General features: G+C 37.1%; 2 protein-coding genes across 5 annotated transcripts in view; both read left to right on the top strand.

Moving 5' to 3' along the window:
- ZFYVE16 (zinc finger FYVE-type containing 16) overlaps positions 1-11281 on the top strand; it is a 33376-nt gene extending 22095 nt beyond the window's left edge. For 2 of the 4 annotated variants that reach the window (XM_062599462.1, XM_062599460.1), the window contains 9 exons: positions 347-571; positions 1909-1991; positions 4146-4250; positions 5132-5282; positions 5850-5930; positions 6440-6602; positions 7488-7593; positions 8024-8188; positions 9413-11281. In XM_062599462.1, the coding sequence (XP_062455446.1) occupies positions 347-571; positions 1909-1991; positions 4146-4250; positions 5132-5282; positions 5850-5930; positions 6440-6602; positions 7488-7593; positions 8024-8188; positions 9413-9574 (1241 nt within the window). In that variant the 3' untranslated portion in view covers positions 9575-11281. Of the gene's footprint in view, positions 1-346; positions 572-1908; positions 1992-4145; positions 4251-4442; positions 4543-5131; positions 5283-5849; positions 5931-6439; positions 6603-7487; positions 7594-8023; positions 8189-9412 lie in introns of those variants that run through there. The other 2 variants (XR_009961150.1, XM_062599463.1) reach the window with 2 other exon arrangements.
- Positions 11282-11565: 284 nt separating this feature from the next.
- On the top strand, positions 11566-24806 carry FAM151B (family with sequence similarity 151 member B). Its single transcript, XM_062600494.1, has 6 exons — positions 11566-12208; positions 13999-14164; positions 18450-18667; positions 20474-20609; positions 22751-22833; positions 23146-24806. The coding sequence occupies exons 1-6, from the start codon at positions 11566-11568 to the stop codon at positions 23235-23237; spliced, it is 1338 nt and encodes a 445-aa protein (XP_062456478.1). The 3' UTR covers positions 23238-24806.
- Positions 24807-25715: the final 909 nt, after the last annotated feature.

The following is a 25715-nucleotide window of genomic DNA, read 5'->3' as shown; positions in this document are numbered from 1 at the left end:
ATCAGTGTAACTCAAATATTCACTAAACTTTTCTTAGATGTAAAACAACAGTGAACTACATTGACAGGTACCAGAATGTTTACACCTCGGAGAAGTGTTTAGTATTTACTTGGAAAAAATCTCATTTCATATTCAAGGTTACTGAGTTAATAAATAAGACTATATAGCACTGATAGACTGTGGATTTGGATATCCACAAGATTTTCAGGAAGACTTGAGATGTAACTTATGGTTTATATATGTATAGGAGAGCTACTGATGATAGAGCACTTAGTATTTTTCTTTTTGATATTAATGTATTATTCTTGATATGCAAAGACTTTATCTGTCTTCTGTCTGTCAACAGGAAGGTTAATAAGAAACATGGAAAATGTTACTTTTACTGAAAACTTTCTTGGTAACAAAGACCATGGAGGATTCCTATTTGTTTCACCAACTTTTCAGAAACTTGATGATCTGCTTTTACCGGATGACCCTTTTCTATGTGGCATTCTCATCCATAAGTTGGAAATACCCTGGGCAAAAGTTTTTCCGATTCGTTTAATGTTGAGATTGGGAGCTGAATATGGGGGTAAGTTTTATTACTTAAAATAGCTGCATAAATGTAAAATTACCTGTGAGAATGTGTTTTGTATGTAAGTGAAATGTTCAAAGGCATCAAGACTCTTGGCAGTATTTTATATTACACTTGTGGACGAATGAAGTTCCATGTAAGTGCCTTCACAGGTAGTTTCCCATGGGAATTAACATTCTGTGCTGCTAGACTTTTTTTTCTTTTTTTCTTTTTTTTTTGGGGGGGGGGAGGGAGGGTCAACTTAGCTGAAGACAGGTGGGCCAGAAACTACAACTGAGTAATAAACTGTCATTGTCTGACTTCTTCTGTTGTTACAGGAGAAATTTTTGCAGGGAAATGCAGTAGCCTAATTTATAACTGTGAATCATTTTCCTGAATTAAGATTACTTCTTTCAAAGTGAGATAGACATATGTGTATATGCATGTGTGTGTATATATATATATATAAATAAATATATATGTATATGAGACCAGCATATTGGATAGAATGTAAGATGGTCCAGCTGTTGCTGAGTTTGAATAGATTTCAGAAATGCATCATACATGATTTTCCCAGGATGACTGAGTTTTTGATAAATAAACCTATTATTGTGTAAGTTGTAAGTCAATAAATATGCATCACTCAGTTGTTTATGGATTTCTTACATAGCTGAGTCAGTAGTAGAGGTCCCCTGGATGGGCTTCTGTCAGCATGTTGAGGAAGATGGTAGCTTCTTTGTCATTCTTCTCTTCCCAAGCTACTTGTGATTTTGCACCATTCTTGTTTCTTTTTTGATTGATCTCACCATCCTGGCTTTGCTACGTGATTGTTATTTAGTTTTTAAAAGGCTTTTTCATGTTGTGGTCTCTGCTGTTCTACATTTCCCTGCTTTCCCTAGTTTCTACCTGCATGTGTTTCTTACCTCAGTCATCAGTTGTTCACTTTAAAGCATGCTGCTTCATGTAAATCTCCTCTTCACTTTATTTCTGCTTGTCAGTGCTCTGTGGTACTCTGCTTCATGTTACAGCATTGACATAAAAGTAATTGTTAACCCTGGTGGGATTCTTCTTCAAGCAATCGGTAAGCCTGGCAACCCCCCCCCCACAGCTGGTGACCCTTTCCCTCCCTCTGCCTCAAGATAGCTGGAGCAGGATGTAAGTGAGTGAAGAAATCATGCAGTGGGCAAAAAGGTAGGCCATGGGGGAGAAGCAAGCAGTGACTTCCTGTGGCTGGTCAGGTTTCACTGAAATTAAAAAAAGGAGACTGTAGCTAAATACAGAAATAAGTATTTGTATTAGCAAATTCTACAGTAGTTAGTTGGAAAACATCCTCTTTCTTTTCTTCCCCACCCTAGCATATCCAACGCCTGTAGTAAGTTTCAGAGACCGAGAGCCACTCTTTGGAGAGATAGGACACACAATTATGAATCTGCTTGTTGTGAGTAAATGTCTCGTTTTCTTCCCTTCCTGGTGTAATTTAGATGATGTAAAATATCTTCACAACTCTGATATTCTTTAAAGATGAATCGTTTTTTGACAAAAATAGAGAGTTAACATTTTTATTCTTCATACTTGACTTAGAGCTTTCTTAACAAAGAATGTGTGTGAATTAGGAACGCTATAACTTTTCACGCTGTTTTTAGTATGCTTTCTTGTAGCAGGAAGCAACTTTGAGTGAGAAATTTTGTATTTCAATTAAAGTTGGTTATAATAATCATTCTTAGATGTTCTTTTTATTTTTTTTATTGCTCTTCTGAGTATTACTGTGGTGCAGGAGGTCTATTTTTTTCATCTGCCGAAACAAATGGGCGGGTACTTTGGGCTAATTATAACCATAGTTACTTCGCTACACAAAGTAAGCCTTACCACACTTAACCCATCTGTACTGTGTATTTTGGGAAGAGCTTTGATTTTTGACAGATTAAATCAAGTCTGGAGTTTATGCAAAACTCTGAGGAAGTTTTTCCTCAGTCACTCAGTTGATTTGGTTTAAACTTCCAGGAAATCTGTATTTCAGATCAGTAACCTTCTTTTTTTAGCACTTATGTAGTACTTACCCTTAATGCTGATGACAATGTGATAAAAATTGCTGAAAGCTTATGGAGAGAATTGCATGTATTGTTTAAGTCATCACCAAATCCTCCTGTAGAAGTATACATGCATGTTTCCATTAGCACTGAGATGGAACTGCAGTTTTGGCTCTCTTCCATTTTTGCCAACACTGATATCCGTGTCATTTTGCAGAGAATTGGTCTCCAAGTTGAGTCATCTGAAAACTAGTGGTGTGGTTTTTGTGGTTTTTTTTTTTTTTTTTTTTTTTTTTTTTTCCCTTAACATAACTTTAAGGTCTGTGAATCAGCGCACTACTTGATTTGCCAAATTATCAGTACCAATGTGAGGGAGAAGGCTGTGATGGAGGCACTTATTTAATTGGCTTAAGCCACCACTTTTTACTCATGAAGTGCCTAAGCCACAGATTGCTGAAGGCTGGAAGAGTAGCCTGGGGACAACAGGCACGTACAGTGCAGTATAAAATCATTAGTGTCTTTTTCATAACTGTTAGAAGGAGAATATTGAGCTGGATTGGGCTTTAGTCAGACCTGATATACCTGTTCTTTTAGCTTACTGTGAAATTGTACCTTCAGATTTTGTGGAGTGTAATATTCTCCTGACAAAGAGTGTTTCTGTAGAGTTCATTTTCAGATAGATTACCAAATTGCTCAGACTCTCCATCATAGCTGTGTTTGCTGTCAGCACAGAAGAGGCAGTGGGAATACATGCTTCCTGAGGGGGACTGTTCCTTTTGATGTTGTATTTTTATCTACATGTGGTGCAAATTCTCAATTAAGGATGATGTAAAATTGAGTATAGCACAAATGACTGAGATAGTGATAAATGATGAAAGCGAAGGGAACCTATCATGCCTATCAGTGTTGCTGAGACAGTACAAGTTCAACTAAAACTTGTAATACGCTGACATCTGCTCATAAACACCTTTCTTGCTACAGCTGTATTGGTTGAAGATGCAGATTTCCTGTCTCAGCTGCTGCTGTGAGCCTTCTCTAACCTTTCTATCCTACACAGAGCTACTGAAGGCAAATTAAGCTATTTTACACCTATATAGTTCTGGAATGAAACAGTAGGGAGATTTTGCAGAAGCGACTGTGATGGTGGATGATAACCTCTGTCAGGGAAGGGTAGAATAAACAGTGCTCAAGCATGCAGAAGAGGTGGTAGCTGCAGGAGAAAGAATATGAGCATGTAAACAAACTCATCTGCATGGTAGCTTCCATGCTTTGCTCTTCTGTCAGAGAAGGGTGTTGATGTTCGTTTGTTTTCTGAAACATTGTAAAATCCTTATGTGAATAATGCAGCTGTAGTCTAAATAGTCTGTATGTACTCTCGTAAATGATATTTAAAGCAACTTTGTCAGTACTAAACTAAGATACTAATATTTTTTCCTACTCTTTAGAGGGTTAGAGATTGATGTTAAAAAGCTGCATGCTTAGATTAAATGAGATTTCTTTAAAAAGTAAGAAAATGATGCATCGAGTTCAGCCACCTGTTAATGTAAAGACTTTGTCTGCTACAGGACCTTAGAAACTATCAATACACTTTGCATACCATAGACAACTTATTTGTTCATGTGGAAATGGGTAGAAGCTGTATTAAAATACCTCTAAGGAGATATAATGAGGTGAGTATAACTGTCTTTATTAGCTTTCTCATCCAAGCTACTTTAATCTTTGTTTTTTATTTTTTTACACAATATTTGTAACATCTTTAACATGAGTGCTTAGAAAAAGAAGAAACACTAGACTAGAAGGTGAGAAACTTCTGTGATCAGTTTCTAGCCTGTTCTTTGTGTGACTTGTCCACTTGATTGCAGCTCTCTGGATTACTTTGCTGTTTGAACTTTAAGCTGGTGTAGGTGTGTACCTCTGGGGTGAAATTATTTGAACACGCTTTTTTTTCTTCTTCCTGCATATGTTTGAAGGTAAATATTGAATGGGACGTTGGGTTTTAGGATAACTGTTAAATGGTGAAAGAAACAGTTTGTCTGAAGTCTTCTAGAGTATACTTTCAGGGAGGACCTCTTACATATCTCCTGACATTGGTGTTCGGCTTACAACTTCAGAGAATATAATTTTTGCCAAAATGTAGTTTTTTATTACAGTTTGCTTTACTTTAGTGCTAACGAAACAGCTGCATAATAAAATTCATGAGGCTTAATGCATGCTTTAGCCTTACAAGAACAAAAAAAATCCCACAAGTCTAGCATTCTAATGTGCAGGGGTATTCAGGCTTGCTTATCCCTGTCAGTTGAAATAGTATTTTTGAATAGACATAGAATCACGCATAGACATTTTTTCCCCAGCTAGTCATAGCAAATCCTATGGTGCAAACTCTCTTTAGAATGAACGAAAAGTGAGTAATTCTTGAGATTCGTTTTGAGAGCTACCAATGTGATTTTTTTTTTTTAGCACAGGATCTTCTTTGAAAAAATGTCTTTTTAACAGAGTTCTGCAAAATACAGTTTTGTGTCAGTTTTATAACAAAAAAACCTTGTATGGGCAGGTAATGAAGGTGATAAATTCTTCTAATGAGCATGTAATCAGCATTGGAGCCAGTTTTAATACTGAAGCAGATTCTCACTTAGTGTGTGTACAAAGTAAGGATGGAATCTATCACACGCAAGCAAACAGTGCAACTGGACATCCTAGGAAAGGTAAGCTGTCTAGTTTGGCTTGTGCAGAATAATCACATCTCTTGTGCAGAAATGAAAGATTCAGTGATTTAGGTTACAAGGAAAAAACTATATTCCAGAACTTGGGACCAAAGCACGATATTTTAGAAGCTATATAATTTAAACACAAAATCAAATTTTGTTAACTTCTATATAAACACTTAGATATCTTTTATAAATGCTGTTATATAGAAATTAGTAGTTTTTTGGTATTAGTTTTTTTTTTTAATTTAGTTTGCATTTCCATACTTCATCAACTTTTCTGCCTCTTTCCAAACTTTAATATTGGTGTGAATGAAGGAATATATTTATAGATAATAGACACATGGTCTATGTAACTGAGTGTGTAAAGTACATAACAATGAGTATCTCTATGCAGCATCTAGCAAATTGATAACACTACATATACAGCATAGAGCAGTACAGTGCTTTGAGATGTTTAGAATGCAGTGCAACTGTCTGCATGGCAGTGTATCTTGGCTGTTAATTTGGTGACTACAAATTTGAGTGATATGTGGTGGTACTTACTTTATTTCTACTTTTTTTTAGTTACAGGTGCAAGTTTTGTGGTGTTTAATGGAGCCTTGAAAACAACTTCAGGATTTCTAGCTAAATCCAGTATAGTTGAAGGTAAGGATTTAGCACTATGCAGTTTCTTAAAGAATTATATATATGATTAGTAGTCTCGTGCAAGATCTTTATTCTACTGTAAGCTAAGCTTTTCATGATTTTTAACTTTGTAGAAAACCTATTGCAAGTTAGGCTATATTAAGAATGTATACTGACACACCTGTTTGTTTTAATATACATTGGGTTTTAACTCTTCACTTAATTCAGTTGATCCAAGTATTTCCTTTAGTTGAATACATCTAAAATTGTTTTCATTGAATTGATGAAATGCACATTTTGATATATAAATGCCCAAAACTAAGATCTAGCTCTGTTGACCACAGAAGTGTTTCTAAAACTTTTCTTATGAAGTTTTTAATGCCATAGTTGGGGGACAGAGTCCAAGTTATGGCTTGTGTGCGTTTATTACGGAAAGGGTCCATTTTACTAGAATTTAAGTCAAGACTCTACTAAAACACCTTGTTGTTGCTTCCATAGATAAGTGAAGGTTTTAACTGATTTTCTTTTAGATGGACTAATGGTACAAATAACGCCAGAAACAATGGAAAGCCTACGTCAGGCATTGAGAGACAAGAAGGACTTTAAGATAACTTGTGGCAAAATGGATGCAGGAGACCTAAAAGAATATGTAGATATTTGCTGGGTAGAAAATGAAGAAAAAACAAACAAAGGGTAAATGTATTACGAAAGCAAAGCAACTTCTAGAATACTTTTGTTTCCAACTTCTACCTATCCACCTTTTATTTCAAGGAATTAATCTAAAATATTTTTTATTGAAAGGAGGAGTTTGATTTTTAAAACCCATAAAGCAATGGGACAGCAAACTGCCTGCAGTCCTCTAGATGTCACTAGCAGAATAATCTTGCTTATGGTGGTCGTATAGTTTTTGTTCTGTTCTCTGTCCTAGAAGTTGGTTGGAAGAGGCTATAACCCCTCGGGGGCTTTTTGTTGAAAGTTACCTGTCAAAGCCATAATCAGTTTATGTGAAGATGGAATTAATCCCTTGTAAGCTTTCTCATTTTTTAGAAGGGCTTAAAAGTGTACAGTACTGCCACTTCCCACTAGCTGCTTACAATAAAGCATTCAGTCAGCAAAGTGAAATGGGATGTAAAACATTCTTAAATACCATGATTTGAACGTTTGCTTATATAGAGTCAAACTTAACTATGATTTAATTACCCGTCACAAATTCAAAACTTTCCTCTTACGTTTTAGTCCAATACATTCATTTCTCAGGCCAGGGCTTGATTTGCTGTTTCTTTTCCTGTGGCTTCTCTGATCAGTTAAAACAAACAGGGACTTTATCTAAGAAGATTTCTAGTTTCTTCAGCCTGTAAGATGAATTTTGTATTCAATAAGTGGTGTGTCTGTTTTCTATCTAGGATTACTTATTTTTGTAGCCTATGCATTTTCATGATGCAAATTCTGTATTAGATTTTTGTTATATACCTGTCTAGTCATTCCTAAATGTTATTTAAACATTGTGCTTTAGGCTGAATAACTTGTATGAAATAAGATGTTGGTAATTATTAATTATGTTATTATCTTCTTCTTTAGAATTTTAAGTCCAGTAGATGGAAAATCAATGGAAGGAACTCAGAGTGCAAAAGTGCTACAAGATGGAAACTTTGAAACAGAAGGAAAAATTATGAAGTGTACTGAAGTTAGTAAACTACATTGTAGTTGAGCTTTTTACTGCTGTTTAGAGTAGTTAAGTGGTAATGTGGCTAGAGATGCTACCAAACAAATCATCAGCTTATTTAATATGTAGCCTTACCAGTGTGTCAACTCTTTTCTATAATTCTTTGATCATTTTACATACTTTTCATTATTTGTTTTCTAAAAAGAGACTTGATCATGCATGTAATTTTTGATAACTATATAAATACATAATCCAGATATCCTATAGCCACTCAACTATTCCTATAGTTGTTCAACACATATTTAGATTGAACAGATAAAATATTGGAATATTTTGCCAGCAAACAAGCATTGGCTCTTTATGTTCTAGATTAGGTGTACACAGAATTATTTTTCTTTTGTTTTTTAATATAACCAGGCTACTAACTGTCTGATCTCTTCTATAATTTCAGGTGTACTATTTTCAAAAGGAGCATGAACTTTCCAGTCCGTTTCCTCACCAGTTTGCTAAAGAGATTGCTATTGCTTGCAGTACCGCTCTTTGCCCACATCTTAAAATCTTGAAAAATAATGGGATGAATAAGATAGGCCTTAGAGTTTCCATTGACTCAGATATGGTAATCTTTCAACTGAGGGGGGATCTTTCAATATCTATAAGTATCTGAAGGGAGGGTATCAAGGGGATCGGGCTAAACTCTTTTCAGTAGTCCCATGTGACAGGATTAGAGGCAACAGGCACAAACTGAACCACAGGAAGTTCTGCTGGTATGCAAAGAAGAATCTCTTCACTGTGAGAGTGACGGAGCACTGGCACAGGTTGCCCAGAGAGGTTGTGGAGTCTCCTCCTCTGGAGATGTTCAAAATCCACCTGGATGCAACCCTGTCTAACATGCTCTAGGTGACCCTGCTTGAGCAGGGAGGTTGAACTAGATGATCTCCAGAGGTCCCTTCCAACCTTTACGCATTCTGTGATCTTGTATTGCAGACACCGCATTCCAACAGAAATCTTTCCTTGAAAGACCTTAAGTCTCTTTCTGATTTTTTTTTTTTTAACCATACCTCAGATCCAGAGTAAGAATGTAGAAACTGTCCAGATTACTAGTTCCTCCTGAAGGGGATAGGCCTGCTTCTTTTTCTGCCCCATTCCCTAATAGCGTGCTTATGATGTGTTAGCAGTCATTCCCTAGTTCTGACTCTTGACACTCATTTACTTCCAAGGTAAGTAAATGTAGAAAATCAAAGAGTTTTCTGCTTATGTACTTCTTTTGAAGTACATGCTATTTTAGCTCCCTAAGCTGGTTCACTAAGGGTTATGTGCACTAAAGCCTCTATAGCAGAAGAGGACAGGCCTGCACAGCTGAGGATGGGAGAGAAAGTAAGTAAGGCTATCCAGCAGGTGATGCACCTGAAAAGGATACAGAACTCAAGATCTGAACTCAAGATCTAAACCTCCTTGGTTCTAAAAGTGGTATTCATACTTACTTTATTTCAGAAAACCTTGTAAATCAACTTGGTTTCTAGTTTTCAGCAATATGTTTTGAAACTAGTCTCATAAGTAACTGATAATAGGAAGAAATTGCATCATTCTTTGACACCAGTGTGAAGCAATCTGGGGTGCAGAGGGTGTGTGGCCCTATAAGCCCAAGGGGAATGTTGCATGTTTCTCAATGGCAAACTTTACAGTGATTCACCTGGAAAGCCATCCAGTGCCTACAATTTGAATACTATTTTCTGTCGTTCAGTACTAGGTGAATTCCTGGTTTTTTTTCCAAGATACTGCACTCCTGTGTCATCTTGTTAGTATAAAAAGTGTTGATAATCCATTTTTTTTCCTTTTCTAGGTTGAGTACTTGGCAGGATCTGGTGGTCAGCTTCTTCCACAGAACTACCTGAATGAATTGGATAGTGCTCTGATTCCTGTGATCCATGGTGGGATGTCAGATCCTACAAGTTTACCACTGGAAATGGAGTTAATATTCTTCCTTATTGAACATCTGTTTTGATGAGGATGATGTATATTACATACAATATACTGATTTGCTAGATTTTGAACACCAAAGTTGTAATGTTAAAAACACTAAAAATACCCATGTCACTAAAAATAGTTTTGTTTTAATGGACTTTCCAACTGGGTTTTGTTTAAAAACAAATCAACCCCAGGCTCTCTCTGGTTATTTTACCACAAAAGAATTGTGGTTTTTAGTTTTTTCCTGAAGTTCTGAAACTTTACACTTAATACAGTTGCAGAGGAGAGTGCATTTTGTTACCTCTTTACACAGTTGTGGCATTTACTATGTGTAGTTTAAGCCATAGTATCTGCACTGTTGCCTCTTAAATATATGTGCTATAAAAATTCTCATCATTAGATGTAATCTACATCTGAAGCACATGCTTTGCATGTGCGAATGAGAAACCTTGTGAAGTATACTTAGCTGGCGCAAAACTGTTTTCTTGCCACTTGAGATTCAAATAGATATTCAGTAGCTGACTGCAAAAATCCTGTGTCAGTGCAAATTTTAAATGCACAGCATCTGACACCTTGTATATGATAAACAAGAGGAAAAAATTTTGCAACTATGTTAATGAAGTCTTTGTAGTTGGAGAAATCCTGACTTTAATACTGGGATATTATGCTGGTGCTTTAGGAACATATGCTTTTAATTTTTATAGAATAACTGATTTCATTCTTGTATTTATAAGGATTTATCTAACTTAAATGATGCTATTTTTATAAATATTGTTATTTTTTCCTTTACTCTGTGTTCAAAAGTCCTGATGCAATTTGACCTTCCAAGGATAAGTAAGAAGCCTGGTTACCCTTGAAGTAATCTACATGTAGCAATAAGTCAGATAAGAATCCTGTAATATCTTTTTTGCTCCCTTGTGCCACTTTTTGACACCTCTTAGCAGCAGCTTTCAGGGAGAACAGATGTATTAAGTGTGAATTTTCATGAACAGACTGCTTTAGTATACCTGCGGTTCTTATATTTTTGATATTGGGTCATTAAGATCTATTTATGTACTTGCAATGCACGTGATTTGTACAGAGGTTCAGTGAACCATAATCAGGGTTTGATAAGTGTTATTCTGTAACCAAAACAAACAAAAAAAAAAATCCAAGCTCCATACTGTATTGAGTTAAAAATGCTGGTACAGTTTTATAATGAGAGACTATTAAAACTTTGATGCCTTCTTGTTTCTCATAGAGGACACTGTTTTTGTATTGAAAACAAAATTTTTAAGTTAATCTAATCAACTCTGCTGTTGTCTGTGCTTTGGAACACCAGTGTTAGAAGTGTTCAGGCTTCAGGACCTCAGGCTGGAGGAAACTGAGGATGCCTTTGAGCTTAGTGCAACTCTGAGGGAGAAACTGTAGTCCTGGAGAAAAGCTGAAGACCGCACCGTACGTATGGACTATGAACAAAATGAGGTTGCTTGGAAAGAGTTCATAAGCAGATAGTCGAGCAAACAACACTAAACGAGTGCGAGTAGGAGGACGTCACTGTTGGGTGTGTTTATACCACATATGTAACTAGGTTGGGGTGGCTCTTCGTGTTACCACAGATAACCAATACCGTCTGGGCAAACTAGCTTTAACTGGGTTTCTTCTTAGAGGTAACCAAAGGAACAGTTGACTCTTTAACACTTACCGTGGTTTAACTCATTTTAAATAATGATCACTAACAAATAAATTTGACTAAAATGTTTGGTATTTTAAGTCTTCTTAAAAAAAAAAAAAAAACACTTTCACTTTTCACTTTTTTGGTGAACGTTTCTCTGGTTTGGTTTGTTTCTGCAGCTCTCTTAGATTCTGTGTGTTGATCTGTTAAGGGAGGGTGATGCCTGCTGACAGTTCATTTCCATGCAGTGGTTAATAGCAGAGTTTGTATTTGGAAGGCAGCCACTCGTAGGTGTTTGAAACCGTCTCGGCTGTGGTAAGGTGTGCAGGACATCCCTCAGGGAAACAGACGTGGCCCTGCTTAGAGGGGCGTGCATGTGGGAGCTGGCCCCATTTGAGTCCCCAGCAGATCGCGCCTGTGGAGGAGGGAGCTGGCTGAAGCAGCCGCCCGGGGCCGCCCTCGCTCCGTGCCGGCTGCGCCTCCCGGCAGGGCTCCGGGACCGGCCGGCGGGCGCGCTCCCGCGAGCTTTCCGCGAGCTTTCCGCGGGCGCGGGGCTCCCGCCGCGCCCGCGCGTTGCGAAGCGGCTCCGCGGCCGCGCTGCTCGGCCGGGCCCGAGGGGCGCCCGGGGGGCGGGGAGGGAGCGGCGCGCCATGGCGGCCGCCGGGCGGGGCGAGCCCGCGGCGGAGGGGGCGCGAGGTAAGAGCGCGGGGGCCGGGGCCGGCTCGTACCGGGGTGCCGCCTCGGGGCCGGGGGAGGCGGGCCCGGCCCGGCCCGGCCCAGCACGGCCCGGCCCAGCACGGCCTGGCCCGGCGAGGCCGCCGCGCCCCGGCTGGCTGCGCAGGGCCGGGCCGGGCCGCGCCGCTCAGGGAGCGCTTTGCCCTGCCGCCACAGGAGCCGGCAGCGAAAACGTGCTGGATTATTTCCTGGGGTTGCACCGCATTAAAGCAAGAGATGGGGCAGAAATCTCCTGGTATCACGCAGCGAACAAAAAATCCCAGATGGAAGAAGCCGTAAAAAGTAAGCGTGAGTACGTGGGAAAGTCTCCCAGTTTGCGCCCGCCGTAGGGCACGCGGCGCTTCCCCGCGCTCGGTTAACCCGCGCCGAGGCGGCGTGGATGGCAGCGTCGCGCCCTCCCCGAGCGCAGGCTGAAAGCCAGCCCGGGGCAGGGACCCGGCTCTCCTCGCGCGCGCCGGGCGCCGACGCTGCGCCCCTCCGTCCGTCGAGGGCTGGCGGCGCGACGCCGGGGAACCGCGGCGATGCCTTTCGTTAGGCCGACTCGCTGGGGCTGGAGAGGACGCCGGGCGGCCGGGCGCGGAGGCTGACTCCTAGGGCGGGTTAGCCACGACCCTCCTCACCTGCCAGGAGCCCTGGTGAGGGGCCGCGGATTTAGTGCGCTCGAACTGAGCTTGTCTGCAATGCCGTTCAGCCTGCGTGTTTCCATAAGGACGCAGAACGTTGTCAAGTCTTTCGTCCCCATCTGCTACAGATACAGGTGTTTCCTTGTCGGGCCGCACTGAGCTCAGATCACAGTTCCCCGATACGCCCCTTCCTCGGCAGCAGTGATCCCGTCGTCCCTGTTCTTACCCGCCTGTTCTCGTGCTACATCGGCCCTTCAGTGCTGCCGGCGCTGCTGTTCGCAGATCCACTCCAGAAGGTTGGAAAAACGAAGTGATCGGATTAAAGCTCCGTCCATCCATCCACCCACCCATCCATCCATCCGCTGGATGAAGTTCAGCGTTGGTGCTGCTGAAAGGGCAGTGTGCTGTGAAGCGAACGTGCACGCAAAGAAGCCGCAGCCACGAGCTGGTTTTGCTCATGGGGTTCCCTGTACAGCAGTAGCTGAAGTGTTTTTCCCTAGAAGATAGTTGCTTCTATAGTAGCTCTCTAACAGTTAAGGATTTTGGTCTTACCTGACTAGATCATCTAGTTTTTCTAAAGATGGTTTGAGATACTGGAATGTTTCTTAGATTATCCAAGATGATTTTATTACTACTTCCCCCTTCCTTCCTGGTTCATGATCATGAAAGTGCTTCAAGTTGTTAGTGAGCAGTTTATTTCGGTGAATAGTAATTTGATGTATGTGACTATTGAGAGGATTGTAACTCACGTAATTTGTTTTCTACTGATAATATAATTATTATCTTTTATTGAATTTTAGTCTAAGTAACGGTACACCTCTGTATTCTCTGCAAAGCCTGTAGCACTGCCCAGGTTGTCAGATGCTTCTCACGATGGGAAGCTGTTTTCAAGAACTTACAGCATTCCTAAGGTTTCCCCCATTTTTCTTGTGTTTCAGCTAATGTTTTCTTGGCAGAACTTTGTAACTGGCTGGCTGACGTCCCTTTTAAAGTTTTGGCTCAGATGGATTGGCCAATTTTGAGATTGAAAAGGGGGAAGATACAGTCTTTGCCAGTGTTGGCATTTTCTGATGACTTTTTCTCTAAAAGCTTTGGGGTCTTACATTAAGAAGAAAAAGTTGAAATTTAGCATAAGAACAGTAGATTAGCATTTTGGATTTTCGTTTTGCTCTCTCTCTCAAAAACTACTGTGATTACTTTGACAAATGTGTCTTTAAAAATCAGTTTTTGCTTGCTTGCAGATTTTTAAAGAGTTTAGTGAGTGAAGTATCTGAAGAAATACTTTCTCTGTTGCTTCACAAACAGCAGTGCGTTCTTTGTGTGTGATCTTTGTGGAGTAAGTGTGCACAGGCCAATGCAGAAAGACTTTCCTTGTAATTGTGATTCTGAAGCAGGCACTGGAACTGTTGGATTTGCTTGTGTTAGCACATTTATTTTTTAAATAAACAGGTGCTGTTCACATGGTAGAAGCAGATATTCTTCTTCGTGATGACAAGGGAGGAAATGGTGACCCGATCATGGCTCATCCACCTGAAACAGATAGTGACAACACGTTGCAGGAATGGCTAAAAGAGATTGTGAAGACAGACAAAGGCATCAAGCTGGATTTTAAGAGGTATATCAAAAAAAATTTTGTATATACTTTGCATTCTTGCTAATTAACTATTTTACTGGTTGTGCTAAATATTTGTTGGTGACAGAGCAGTTTTTTTTAATACACAGTTTAATATAACATACTTTACTAAAGAAAACATACAGTGAAATGTAATCGATGTTATTGAATACATTACGAGAATAAATGTTTAGTTTTAAGCAGTATGAACTATTGGGGGTATTATTTTCCACCAGAAGAGTATTTTTGAATTATACTTTACTTTTAAGGGATGAAGTGAAGCTCTTGGTTCTAAAGCTTTAAGTTGCTTTGAACTACAAATAATGATTTTATATTCAATGAACTAGTTACTGAATTACTATAATATATAATTACTCAACAATTACTATAATTGTTGAGTATTATAGGAGGAGTTAATTTTAATTACACGTATTTCTATTATCTCATGCTTTTCATTCATTTTTTTGTTCAATTTGCCTGTGACTTTGCCCAGCAGAAACTATTTAAACTCCTTTTTTTGTCAGGTCAAGTGTATCGCAGGCTGAGTTGTTTAAGCAATTTGACTAAACTAATTCAGTAGTTCCTGAAATTGAGATTGGAAAAAAAAATATTCGCATGTGTTGAACGTTTCTTAACGTTTCCTTCGGTGAGATGTGCCAATGTTTGTCTTTTAAGGAGAAGGAGGTTTAAATTTAGTAGAAATGGCTTTCTAAGTCAGGAATAGTTTGAAAGCTTATGTAATAGTAAATAGATCTACTTTTTAGGATTTTTTTCCCCCTGTAAATGGAATTAAGCAGTGTCCATAATGGACGTGGACAATTTGTGACAGAAAATTTTGTGTAGTCTTCCGCTTTTGTTTTATCATGGAAGTATGGAGCTGGCTGATTCAACTGTAGGTGGACATGGATAAGCTACAGTTTGACTTGCAGCATCCTGTTTGATAAGCTGCAGAAAGCAATAAGATAAACTTAATGGCCCTTAGTTTGGACAGTCATGTCCCAGTGAAAATTTCAATTAATTTAGCTCCGTTTGGATGTAGTTTGGGGAAGGGAAGAGTACATCAGGTTGTGGGGGAAGAGAAGCACACTATTACACTTCTTCCTGACAATACTGACAGTATTTTATGCCTTCTTACTGGTTCCTCTTATATGTTGAGTTATCAAGAAGGTTAAAAAAAAAATGACAGCTGATTTGATGTTTTGTCATAATTAGTTTATGTTAGTGCAGATTAATTTATTTCTTTTTCTCAGCTTAGTCTTTTATAAGAACTAAAACCAGATTCTACCTCTGGGTCCAGGATTTAGCTAATCTGAATGTCAGGTAGATGAATTCTTCAGAGAGTTACACATCTGCAGAGTAAAATAACTGTTACAACACAGCAGCTTTCCATAAAGCTGGCTTTAAGAGTTATATGAAGAGATTTCTATTTGATAACTCAACAATTGCCATTAGTATCAATTCAGTTTTAGTTAGGATATGTGTAGAAACCTTTTCCACAAACTGCTTTCTGGATTAGGATTTCCGTCTGTTCTCACATCTTTCAGTGAGGGGTCTTGCCCCCATCTTTCCATCTGGTTGAAAGTGAGCTTCTTCCTAGAACCCACACGAAGATTAATACTCAATAGATGTGCTTAGAAATTTTCTGTTAAAACTCTTTTCTGTGTTTTCAAAACAGTTTTTTTTTTTTAATGGGAAATATAATTGGCACTGAGCAAAGTTTTTCTTTTGGGGAAACTGAAATAGTAGTGCCTATCTGGAAAGCTTGTGTCAGTTTTCTGTTTGCACGAAGAAATTAGAGCTGAGAAACCGGAGAGTCGCTTTTAGGCTGCTTGGGGACTGAGCGCCCTGGGTCTCCTCTGCCCAGCAGCACGCAGGTCTCTGCCACAGTCGCTGAGGTTTCTCAGTGTCATCCTCCCCGAAGGGAGGGGAGTGAAAATGTCAGGGCCTTCCAGGAAGGCTTCTGATGAAAAGCAAAATCCTGTTCCAGGACTGCAGAAGTTAATATTAATTTAGAAACATGAGCCAATGCCAGCATGAATTTTTATTTTCTCCAGAATGTTTGTTTTTAAAGAAAGGATTTATATTTCGTGATTTGCTCCAATATTAACAAATGCTTTGGAGTGTGTCTGTTCAAGAATTAAGTGTAATCCTTTGAATGTCTGATGTCATGCTGCATCATTGTCCTGTGGAGTACAAATTTTTCGGTATGGATTCTAATACAGAAAAGAAGTTTATTGCCTTTTGTATGCTGAAGTGTATGTATGTTGAAAGTGATTCTGTTTTTTGGCCTAAATCTTTAATTTAAATTTTGTAGGTTCAGCTGGAATTTTAACTGTGCTGTTACATAAGTGTTAATGGAAAATACACCTGAAAATCCTATGAGATTGCTTTGAAAATTTTGAAATGGGGTTCAAAGTGAGCTGTGATTTTCAAATACAAACCTCTGCAACTCCTAACTTTAGCTTTATCTGCATATGCATGTACAATGTCTGGTTTTGGAACAGATGGAGAATCCACCCCCATGTTAAAAAGAGCTTCATCAGGGCTATGGAAATGCAAAAATTGATATGTTGTAAAACATGATTTGTGCCATTTGTCCTGCATAATGTAATTACAATTTTCGTATTAAAGCTATGTGAAAATACAAGAAATATGGACAGGCTAAATCCCTTTACTGTTGTAGAATCTGTGGATGTCTGCCTGGATGGGGAAGGGAAAGGAGAAGTAGATTTTTTTTTTAATTTCATTGTAATTATTGTTTAAAATAATTAAAAAACTTCTTATTTTCCCATAAGGAGTTTCCAGCCAAGTGCAATGACTTAGAGAAGCTTTTAAAATAATATTGCATTATATGTGTCTAATCATATAAAAACATTTAAAAATTACAAGCACACAGTGCAAATGTATTTGAATGAGTAACACAGGATTTGATGTTCTTTTAGATAATATTTCTTTGAATGCCATTGCTGAAATAGTCAAGATTATGCCAAAAGTGCTTAAAAAGAAGTATTTTGTATATTTTCACTCTTATCTGCTTGACTGACCATCTAATCATATTTCCTCTTGTCTGGCTTTACATGCAAGAATTAATGTATTCTGTAAATGGACTTCAGAGTCTCATTACAAAAATTGCCAGAATCATTTTAATATGGAGCGAGCAATACAAACGCATTTTCCAAATGCTGTGCAATAAGAACATTGCTATAGTCTAGGGACTTCTTGTTTGTTTCAGGAGAAGCTGCTTGGGATTTTTTTCTTTTCACCTTATCAGATACTTGGTAGTAAAAAGGGGGGGGGGGAAAGACATTTCACTGGCTTTGACTTTGTCAGTTTTCAAAAATTTGAGCTGTTCCATCTACAGACAACCTGAAAAATACTTAAGCCATTAATGTTAGCTCAAGCTATTATTTTTAACCTTTGGATATCAACTTCAGGGGAATATGTAAGTAGAAGAAACATTTAAATTCATGATAGAGTGTGTGACTTCATGGTTTCTTCAGCTCAGTGGCTTAATCTAAACTATTAATATTAGTCAGAGCCTATTGTGGCTTCCTTTATTAAAATCTATCTCAAGTTTTCTAGTTAAAAAAAAAAAAAGTCACAAATTAGAAGAGCCACAAGATACAATTCTCTAAGTGGAATTGTATTCAGAAGTTAGAGCTTTATGTTGCAGTATCTCAGTGACATTTTCCAAGTATGAGAAGTCCTTCTTCTTAGATACACAGGCCCTTCTGAGTACATTGTGTCCATCAGTCAAGTAGTTCATTTAACTTTTGTCTCTTGCATCTTGTAGGTGGTAGTAACCAGTTTAAGCATATCTGAAGTCAAAGCTGTTCCAAAGGCCTGTAGTGGTAATGTTCCGGACTGCGTGTTTTCTGAGACGCAGCTCCTGAAAACAGAGCCAGCGTTTCCGTGATTGGGGTGCTTGTGCTGGAGTCAGAGGGTCAGTCTGGTGAATGTGACTTCTGGACATAAAGGGTCAAGAAAAGGAAAGAACCTTGTTTGTGCCCCAAATAGGCTGCGCTGAAATAACTTACCAGGAAAGTTAACCCAGTGCTGTCCATTGCTCTGGAGCAGCCTGTATTGGGCAGCAGGGAAATGTGAGTCTTATGCTTTGCTTTACCCAGCAGTTATGGTCAGCTTATGGTAGAAATTTGCCCGGCATTTGGCCAAATGCTCTCTGGCTTACTGAGGTGGTTTATTTAGTGTATTCATCTGTACGCATGCTATACTACTTGTGTTATTAATCTGAGAAATGCATCTTAGCGGTTGTGTGTTGTTGGTACAGTCTAGAAGCTGTGAGGCCTTCTTTGGAGCTTCTTGAACGTGTGAAGCGGCATTTGAGACGACCTGTTTGGATCAATGCAGATATTCTACCAGGACCTAATGGAAACAGTGCTGTAGTGGATGCAAAAGGATTCCTTGATGCTGTCACTTCATTCTTCCCAGATGTAACCTTATCACTGGGATGGTCAACTGGCTGGCACCCTGAAAAACCCAATAAAGGTAAAGATGGAAAATATAATACTTATACTGCATAGCCAATTCTTTTCAAATTCCTTTCAGAATTGATTCAAAATAAATTATATGCATTTTGTCAGTTTGATAGTAATTATAAAAAGAATTATTTTCTTTTTGGTGGATATTTGATAATGTATGTTATATAGCTGTTAGTTCAGTGTTTAATTGAAATGGAACAGAACTATATAAAGATTGGATATTTTTATTGTTTAACTCATTCTCACATATTGAGGAATTTACTGGGCCAAATCATTTGAGCCCTGTTTCAGGTAGGCTGCTCCCTGAATTACAGCAAGTTAATTGGAATTCTGGCACATTTCCTGAAGAAAAATAGCATAGTAACTGGTAATTTAAAACCTATCAAAGTGCTTTTGCATTAGGTGACTAAAATCAAATTGTACATCAACATTTTTAATATTTTGTTTCTACTGAAATTTTTTCTCAAAAAATTTCCAAGTTATTGATCTGTTAGTAATTTTCTAAAATGTCAATTTTGAAAATCTAATTGCAGTTTCTTACTGTTAATCCTTAACTAGAATTTAGATCCTGAACATATGATCACTATTTTAGAATCTCTTTCAGAGATATTATCATAGAATCATAGAATGGTAAGGTTGGAAGGGACCTCTGGAGATCACCTAGTCCAGCCCTGAGGGGGCCCAGCACACATGCATTTGTGTGCATTAGCATAGTCCCCATTGAAAGTACCTGTGACTACAGCAATAAAATTGGACACCTTTCCAAACTGGTAAGTAGCCATTAGCAAGACTTAGTATTATGTTAATCATGATTTTGTTATGTGGTATACAATAATTTTATTAAACAATAAAATACTTTCTCCATAATATTTTGACTACAGTAAAAAGTTGCTAGAAATATGCATTGGAAGTACTCTACTAAGTAATCGTTTTAATAGAATTGGTAATTTTATTTTGATTTTAAATTTCAGCTTCTGTTACTGCTATGTAAGCCTATACTGCAAAATGCAAGAGAAACAGCTCGTTTGATGGATTATAACTCCAAGCTGCTGTCTGTCCAGCAAAATCTTTTTTACAATTTGGTGCTTTTTAGTCTGTTCACTCACTATGTTGTATATGATTAATCCAGAAAAAATAATTAACTGCCATTAGTGCAGTTAAGATTTTCATAGCCAGTAGAAATAAGAGCAGTTAAATATAATTTCAACTAGTTCTAGTGTTTGTAAAAATCTTAAAAGCTGACACTTAAAGTGTTTTAGATCGCTTGCTTTTAGCATTTTTAAATAGAAAACATTTTATCTGCTTTATTTTTGTATAACTTTGTTCTTTATTGCATTCATTCTGAAATCCTTTCTTCTTTTTCTTTTTACCCAAAGCATCACTGTTTTTAAGGGCTTTTTTTTTTTTTGTTTTTGTTTTTAGTCAAGTTAAAGCTAGTCTGTATTGAAGTCAAGTTTTTTTTTTTTTTTTTTTAGAGTGCAAGCAACGATGTAATTCCCTGAATGTTTTTAAAAAAACACACTCTCTAGCTGTATTGAAAATAATGCTAGTTAGTTAATTTAGTTACTGGAAATAAAGATTTTCGAAATAAAATTTCTCTTTCCTTGTTAGTATTGCTTTTTTTCTGTGGAATGTTGACATTTCTTGTTTATAATCATTTGGCAATATCACTTTTAGTATTACCTGATTCGCAACACTCACATTTGCTTATGTTTTATCTTTAAATATAACTATTGTACAGAACATTGTGTTCTTTCTCTGATAGAAAATGTATTTGTGAATAATTCTTTATAATCGATGGTCTTTGTTATAGGCTATGACTGGATGATGGTGAAAGAAATGGCTCAGATATGCAATACTCTTTCTCAGCCTGTAACTTTCCCTGTAAGAGCGGCATTCGTATCGCAGTCGATACCTGAGCTATGCTGGTTATTACAGCAGTCAGATAGGTAAGTTTAGGGGAAGGGGGTTATTTTTAGCAATTTTATTATAAAGGCACACATTCTTTAATATGAAATATAGACACATTTCTGTGTACACACTCATCCCAGGTATGTTGAAAATATTTTTTCCTTTTTTTATTTCTTGAATTCCTTAATTTCTTTCGCTTTTAAATTGCTTTGTGTATAGAAGTGACTATTCATTTCTGTAAAATATTAAATTCAAAAAAGTTATTTTAAAATTACTTGATAGGTATTGATTCTTGTATAGGTTTGTAATCCAGTTCCATTACAAACATTTCATAAGACTAATATAGTGAAATAGACCAAGGACTTTGTTGCATTTTGGACTTAATTTGACTTAAATACTTATATTTTAAATACTTAGTGTTTATAGTTAATGTAATAATGTGACTTAAAAACATCAAAGATGTGATTTCTGATTTGGATGTTAATGAGTTTGCTAGGAAACTGTTGAATATTGTTTAGGTACTTGAATACATTCTGTGGTTTCCAAAATGCCTTAGTTTCTCTTTTAAAAAGGCTTTCACAAACCCATAATAATTTCCTAGGAAAATTATATTTGTATGTATAAAAGAATGAGAAGAAAACCTTCACATGTTATAATTTACTCATCTTTATCATCTGCTTTATATTCTGCTTATCTAGACTCTATTAAAGTTGTTCCTCAAGCACTCTCAAGGTGCTCGGTCAAAGCCCAAGACAGAAACTTCAAGACAATCACTTGTCAGAAAAATGTTTAAGTAATTAGAGACAATAGAAAGAGTAAATATGTAAAATACTGCTTTTCTCATGTACGCTGTAGAACTGATAGAGAAATTATGATGAAACATTTTAAACTTTGGAAATTTCATTTCAAAACATTTTTATGTTGAGAATAGATTTTGTTAATTGTGCCCTTCTCAAATACTTTCTCATAAAATATTAAGATTTTGTCTTTTCCTTAGAATAAAAATCCCAATTCTTCAGCTGTAAGATTAGAAGATGGAAATTAGTGAGCCAGTTTTGCTGACATACAAGTAAATTCTGGTTTACTTCAACTTTAAATTAATCCAGTTTTAAGCAAACAAAGGGTATGAAAATAAAGTATTTGTCATGGGGACATTGGAGTGAATATTGTTCTTAAACTTCAAACAAAGGTTTGAAGTACTTCAACGTTTTGGAAAAGTTACTATAAAACTTGTGTAATTAATGAGAAGAGAATAGATCAGGTGGTCAGTATGGAAGATGCATCCAGTTAATCAGGTGACATCACTACGCTTTGCAGTGATAATATCACATGTAACTGAGGTTGTTTTATGTGGTCTGCTATAATGCTCTGCTTATAATTATTCATTATGTTGCTAAACTTTAAATGCCCAGTTGGAAATTTCTTTGCTGGATGTCTGCCTGGGATTTTTTTCCTTGCTAGGTTTAGCAGAAAAGTTCACATAAGGAGCTGGCTAGGCTCCAAATGGTGTTGGAGGGGTGGAGATTGTCCATGTTAAAAAACTTTGCAGTTTCTGCTTGGGAAGTTCTAGCATGTTTAGCTTTAGGAAGAAAACTTAAAATTTGACTAGAGCCAAATTGTGTGACTTATCTCTATAACAAGAAAAAACCTCACCCAAATGTGGCCACGGAAGGGTTCTGCAAATTTTAGTTTGCATGTGTCAAGTAGGTTTATTTAGAAGCTGGCAGTCTTATTCTTAACCTAGTCTGTCTGTACTGAGCATTCTGTAGGCAAACTAGAAAGTGTTTGAACATGTCAATTTTTGAAGTAGCATTTTGATCCAGCAGTTGCTTTTCCCAGTAATGTGAAGTCACTGTATTAACAAGAGTGGAGAGACTCTTCTATACTGCTAGGGCTCTTGTAGCAAGGAGACAGAGTGGAGGAAGGCTGCTGGAGGGAATGTAGAGGACTGAGGAAGCAGGGACATATAAAAGTCTGATTCTGGTAGTTCATAAACTTTGGTTGCTTAACATTGAAATGCAAAGGAGATTAAATTTGGTACGTAATTACCAAATCACCAAAATTAAGACACTATCCCAACTATTTTTAGAGACTTACTAGTGCCTTGTCTTTCTGTCTTATATACCTTAAGATGAGATAATTGCGTATCAGTTTAAATTCTTTTTTCTTTTTTATATAGATACAGCCTCACTGTTTGGACAGGAAAGCAAGATGAGTATTCTGTAGAAGATTTGCTTCATACACGAGAAAACTTCGATAAAAGTAGGGTCTATTATGATATTTTAGAACCACAAAACTCTGAATTCAAAAAAGCCATAGGAATAGAATTCTAAATGTGATGCCAGGAAACTCTGACCATATAATACTTAACCTCTTTAATGTGAATGTTTCTTGTTCAAGGAAATGCATTTTCTTCCGTAAATACTTGTATAAAAAATATCCATGGATAATGAAGGGGTTTTTTTTATAACATTTTATTTAAAGGCTTTTCAAGTAGAAATATAACACCTTCTTTAATAGGTCAAAATTGTTATTTACTCATCATATGCATGTTACCTCTCCTTCATCTTCCAGTAGCATGTAGTACCGATTACCCATGTTCCCTAAATGTTCTTGCATGTTGCAAGATGTTGCAAGTACATGAAGAGGAGCATGTCCCCAGATGATACCTGTGAACCAAGGTAATTTACTGCCAATTGCTTTTGTGTAAGCCAAAGTCTGTGGGACACTAGATCTCTACCAAAGACTTTATTTCTACCCTTGTACTGAAGGACAAACAGGGAAACGAGACTGTAGTGAGTACAGAACAATGCATTTCTGAAGGAGTTACTTTTTAGCTCATCTTGATATACTCCATTTTTAGTGCTATTAGGCACTAAAGTATATGAATAAAAGTATATGAATAAAAGAATTTGCTTTTGAGGCGCATAAAGGAAATAACTTTAGGAGACATTGCTGTAGCAATATTCATTTACTGAATGCAAAGATGTCATTAAATAGCATTGAGTTCTTGCATTATGCTTTCTAAACACTTAAGTAGTTCTAGGTTTAGTCTAGATTTCTTTTCAAGATATTGCTTACTATTCAGAAACAACAACTCCCTAGCCATCCTTTTAATTTTAATAGATATAAAAGCAAGAGTATCTCCTTGTCCTTTTGTTACACAATTTATATAAGGGTTTAGGACTGGAATGGACTCCTAGATCAGGTTATGCTCCTTGCTGTTGCAGGTACTTACATGTATTGATTTAACAGATTTCCTCTAAAGGTTTTTTAAGCCTTTTTGCTTCCACACTGGCAGTCTTTTCTACTGTTTAGAAACCCTTTCCCCACTTCACAATTCCCATCTGAAGGATTAGGAATTGTTAAAACTGATTACATTATTAAATAGAAAACACTATCAGTAATTACCAAAAGTATTTTCAAGGGTACAGACATCATGGAGGAGTTATCATTAGACTAGTACCTGTGGATATGCATAAACAGGGATATTTGGATAGAATTAATAAGACATGATCTGGGTAACCAGAAAAATTAATAAGGTAACAAGACACCTAACTGTGTTAGGCAAAATGTTAGCTATAAATTTCGTGAAGCATTCTTGTAATGAAGTGTTTGTCTTTATGGTGAGTTTCGTTATTCTACATGGATTATCCTATGTATCTGAATTTCTGCATGTATCTTCTTTTTTACCCATGTAAAAGTAAGTAATTATGTTAAGTTTCCTGTGAAGTGGTTTGTTTTGTTTAGGATTTGTTCTGATTTGCACATAGGAAAATACATTTGAATGTGTTTCTCTGTTTTCATGCAAGTCTTGATATAAATGCTTTCCTTGTAAAATCAAATGTGTTAACCTGGGGGCTGGCAATGAAATAATAAAGGTGAGATGAAAGCTGGTTATTTATTCTATTGGAAATGGGTATCTATGAAAGTAAATCTGTTGGCCTAGCCATTGCACTCTCTTTTATCTTGTGTCCTTGTACTTAGCGTTTTGTTTAGGCGTTGTAAGTTCTATGTCTTCTTTGTGGAGTCATTTTCTTTAACAGTGTTGTTTCATGTCTGGTGGCACTTTCAGCCAGATTTTTAGACTTGCTTGTCCTTGTTGTGTGGACAAATTTGGTTGACTTTAATGGAACTATACATAATTTATAGAGTGTTTTAACAGTTGTGTTCAAACTCCAAAAGGACTCCCAGGTGAGTTAATAGATTAATAAACCATTTCTGATTTACTGCAAGCGTAGTTCAGTCTTTGTATTTTTTTGTGAATTTGATGGAACTTACTCAGTAGGTAATAAAACAAGTTGCAGAAGAAAGCTGACATCATTAGTCTTGCATAAATACTGAATAATAACCTGCAATAAAATGCAAGTATAATGATGAAAGCAATTTTTGAGATTTGTGTAATTTAAGTTAGCTGTGAAATCAAAGAAGGTGCTCCCAAAGACACTTAAAAAAAAAAAAAAAAAAAATTCTTCCCCCTCTTTATCTTCAGCATTTAGCTGAAGAATTTTTCTGTTTTGGTCTTCTCCAAATGTAAAATGTAGTCTTTTTTCATACTGAATTAAAACCTTGTACGTTTTATTTAGCATCTAACTATCTGTGATCAGGCCCTTTGCTAATGTTACTACAGATGTATTTCTGCACTTAACTTTCTGTTGAACCCTATTTTGTGTTCAAGCCCAAGCATTGTACAACGTTCACTTGTGGTTTTTATTGCACTGTGTTTGGAGACTAAAGAATTTGATTCCAGCACGTGATGCATGTTATCTTTTTCATATCAGTAGTGATTGTGCACCAGCCCCAGAAAGCTGTATTTGAACCTTTCAGTTCCGCTTGTACAGAATCAGATTTACATAAACCTTCACTTCCAAAACATACTTTCAGGAATTTCTGTCACTTGTGATTGAAAAGACAGAGATGATGAATTATGCAGGTAGTTTTATAACACATTTAATAACTTGGTGGCCTGGTCTTTTCTTTAAGCAGAATTATAGAAATAACTGTATTGTGGAATTCAAAATGTTCGGGTTGGTTTCTGTTCTGTTTTTGAAAGAAAGAATAGAATCTGGGAAGAGCCTATTAGAGTAATATGAATTGCATCCAGCAACATATCTGATATTAAAGGAAAGAATTCCTTAAGTTTC

The sequence above is a fragment of the Rhea pennata genome, chromosome Z (assembly GCF_028389875.1).
Source record: "Rhea pennata isolate bPtePen1 chromosome Z, bPtePen1.pri, whole genome shotgun sequence".
Classification (NCBI taxonomy): domain Eukaryota; kingdom Metazoa; phylum Chordata; class Aves; order Rheiformes; family Rheidae; genus Rhea; species Rhea pennata.
Note: the sequence above shows the minus strand (reverse complement) of the source record. Positions and strands in the feature narration are given on the sequence as shown.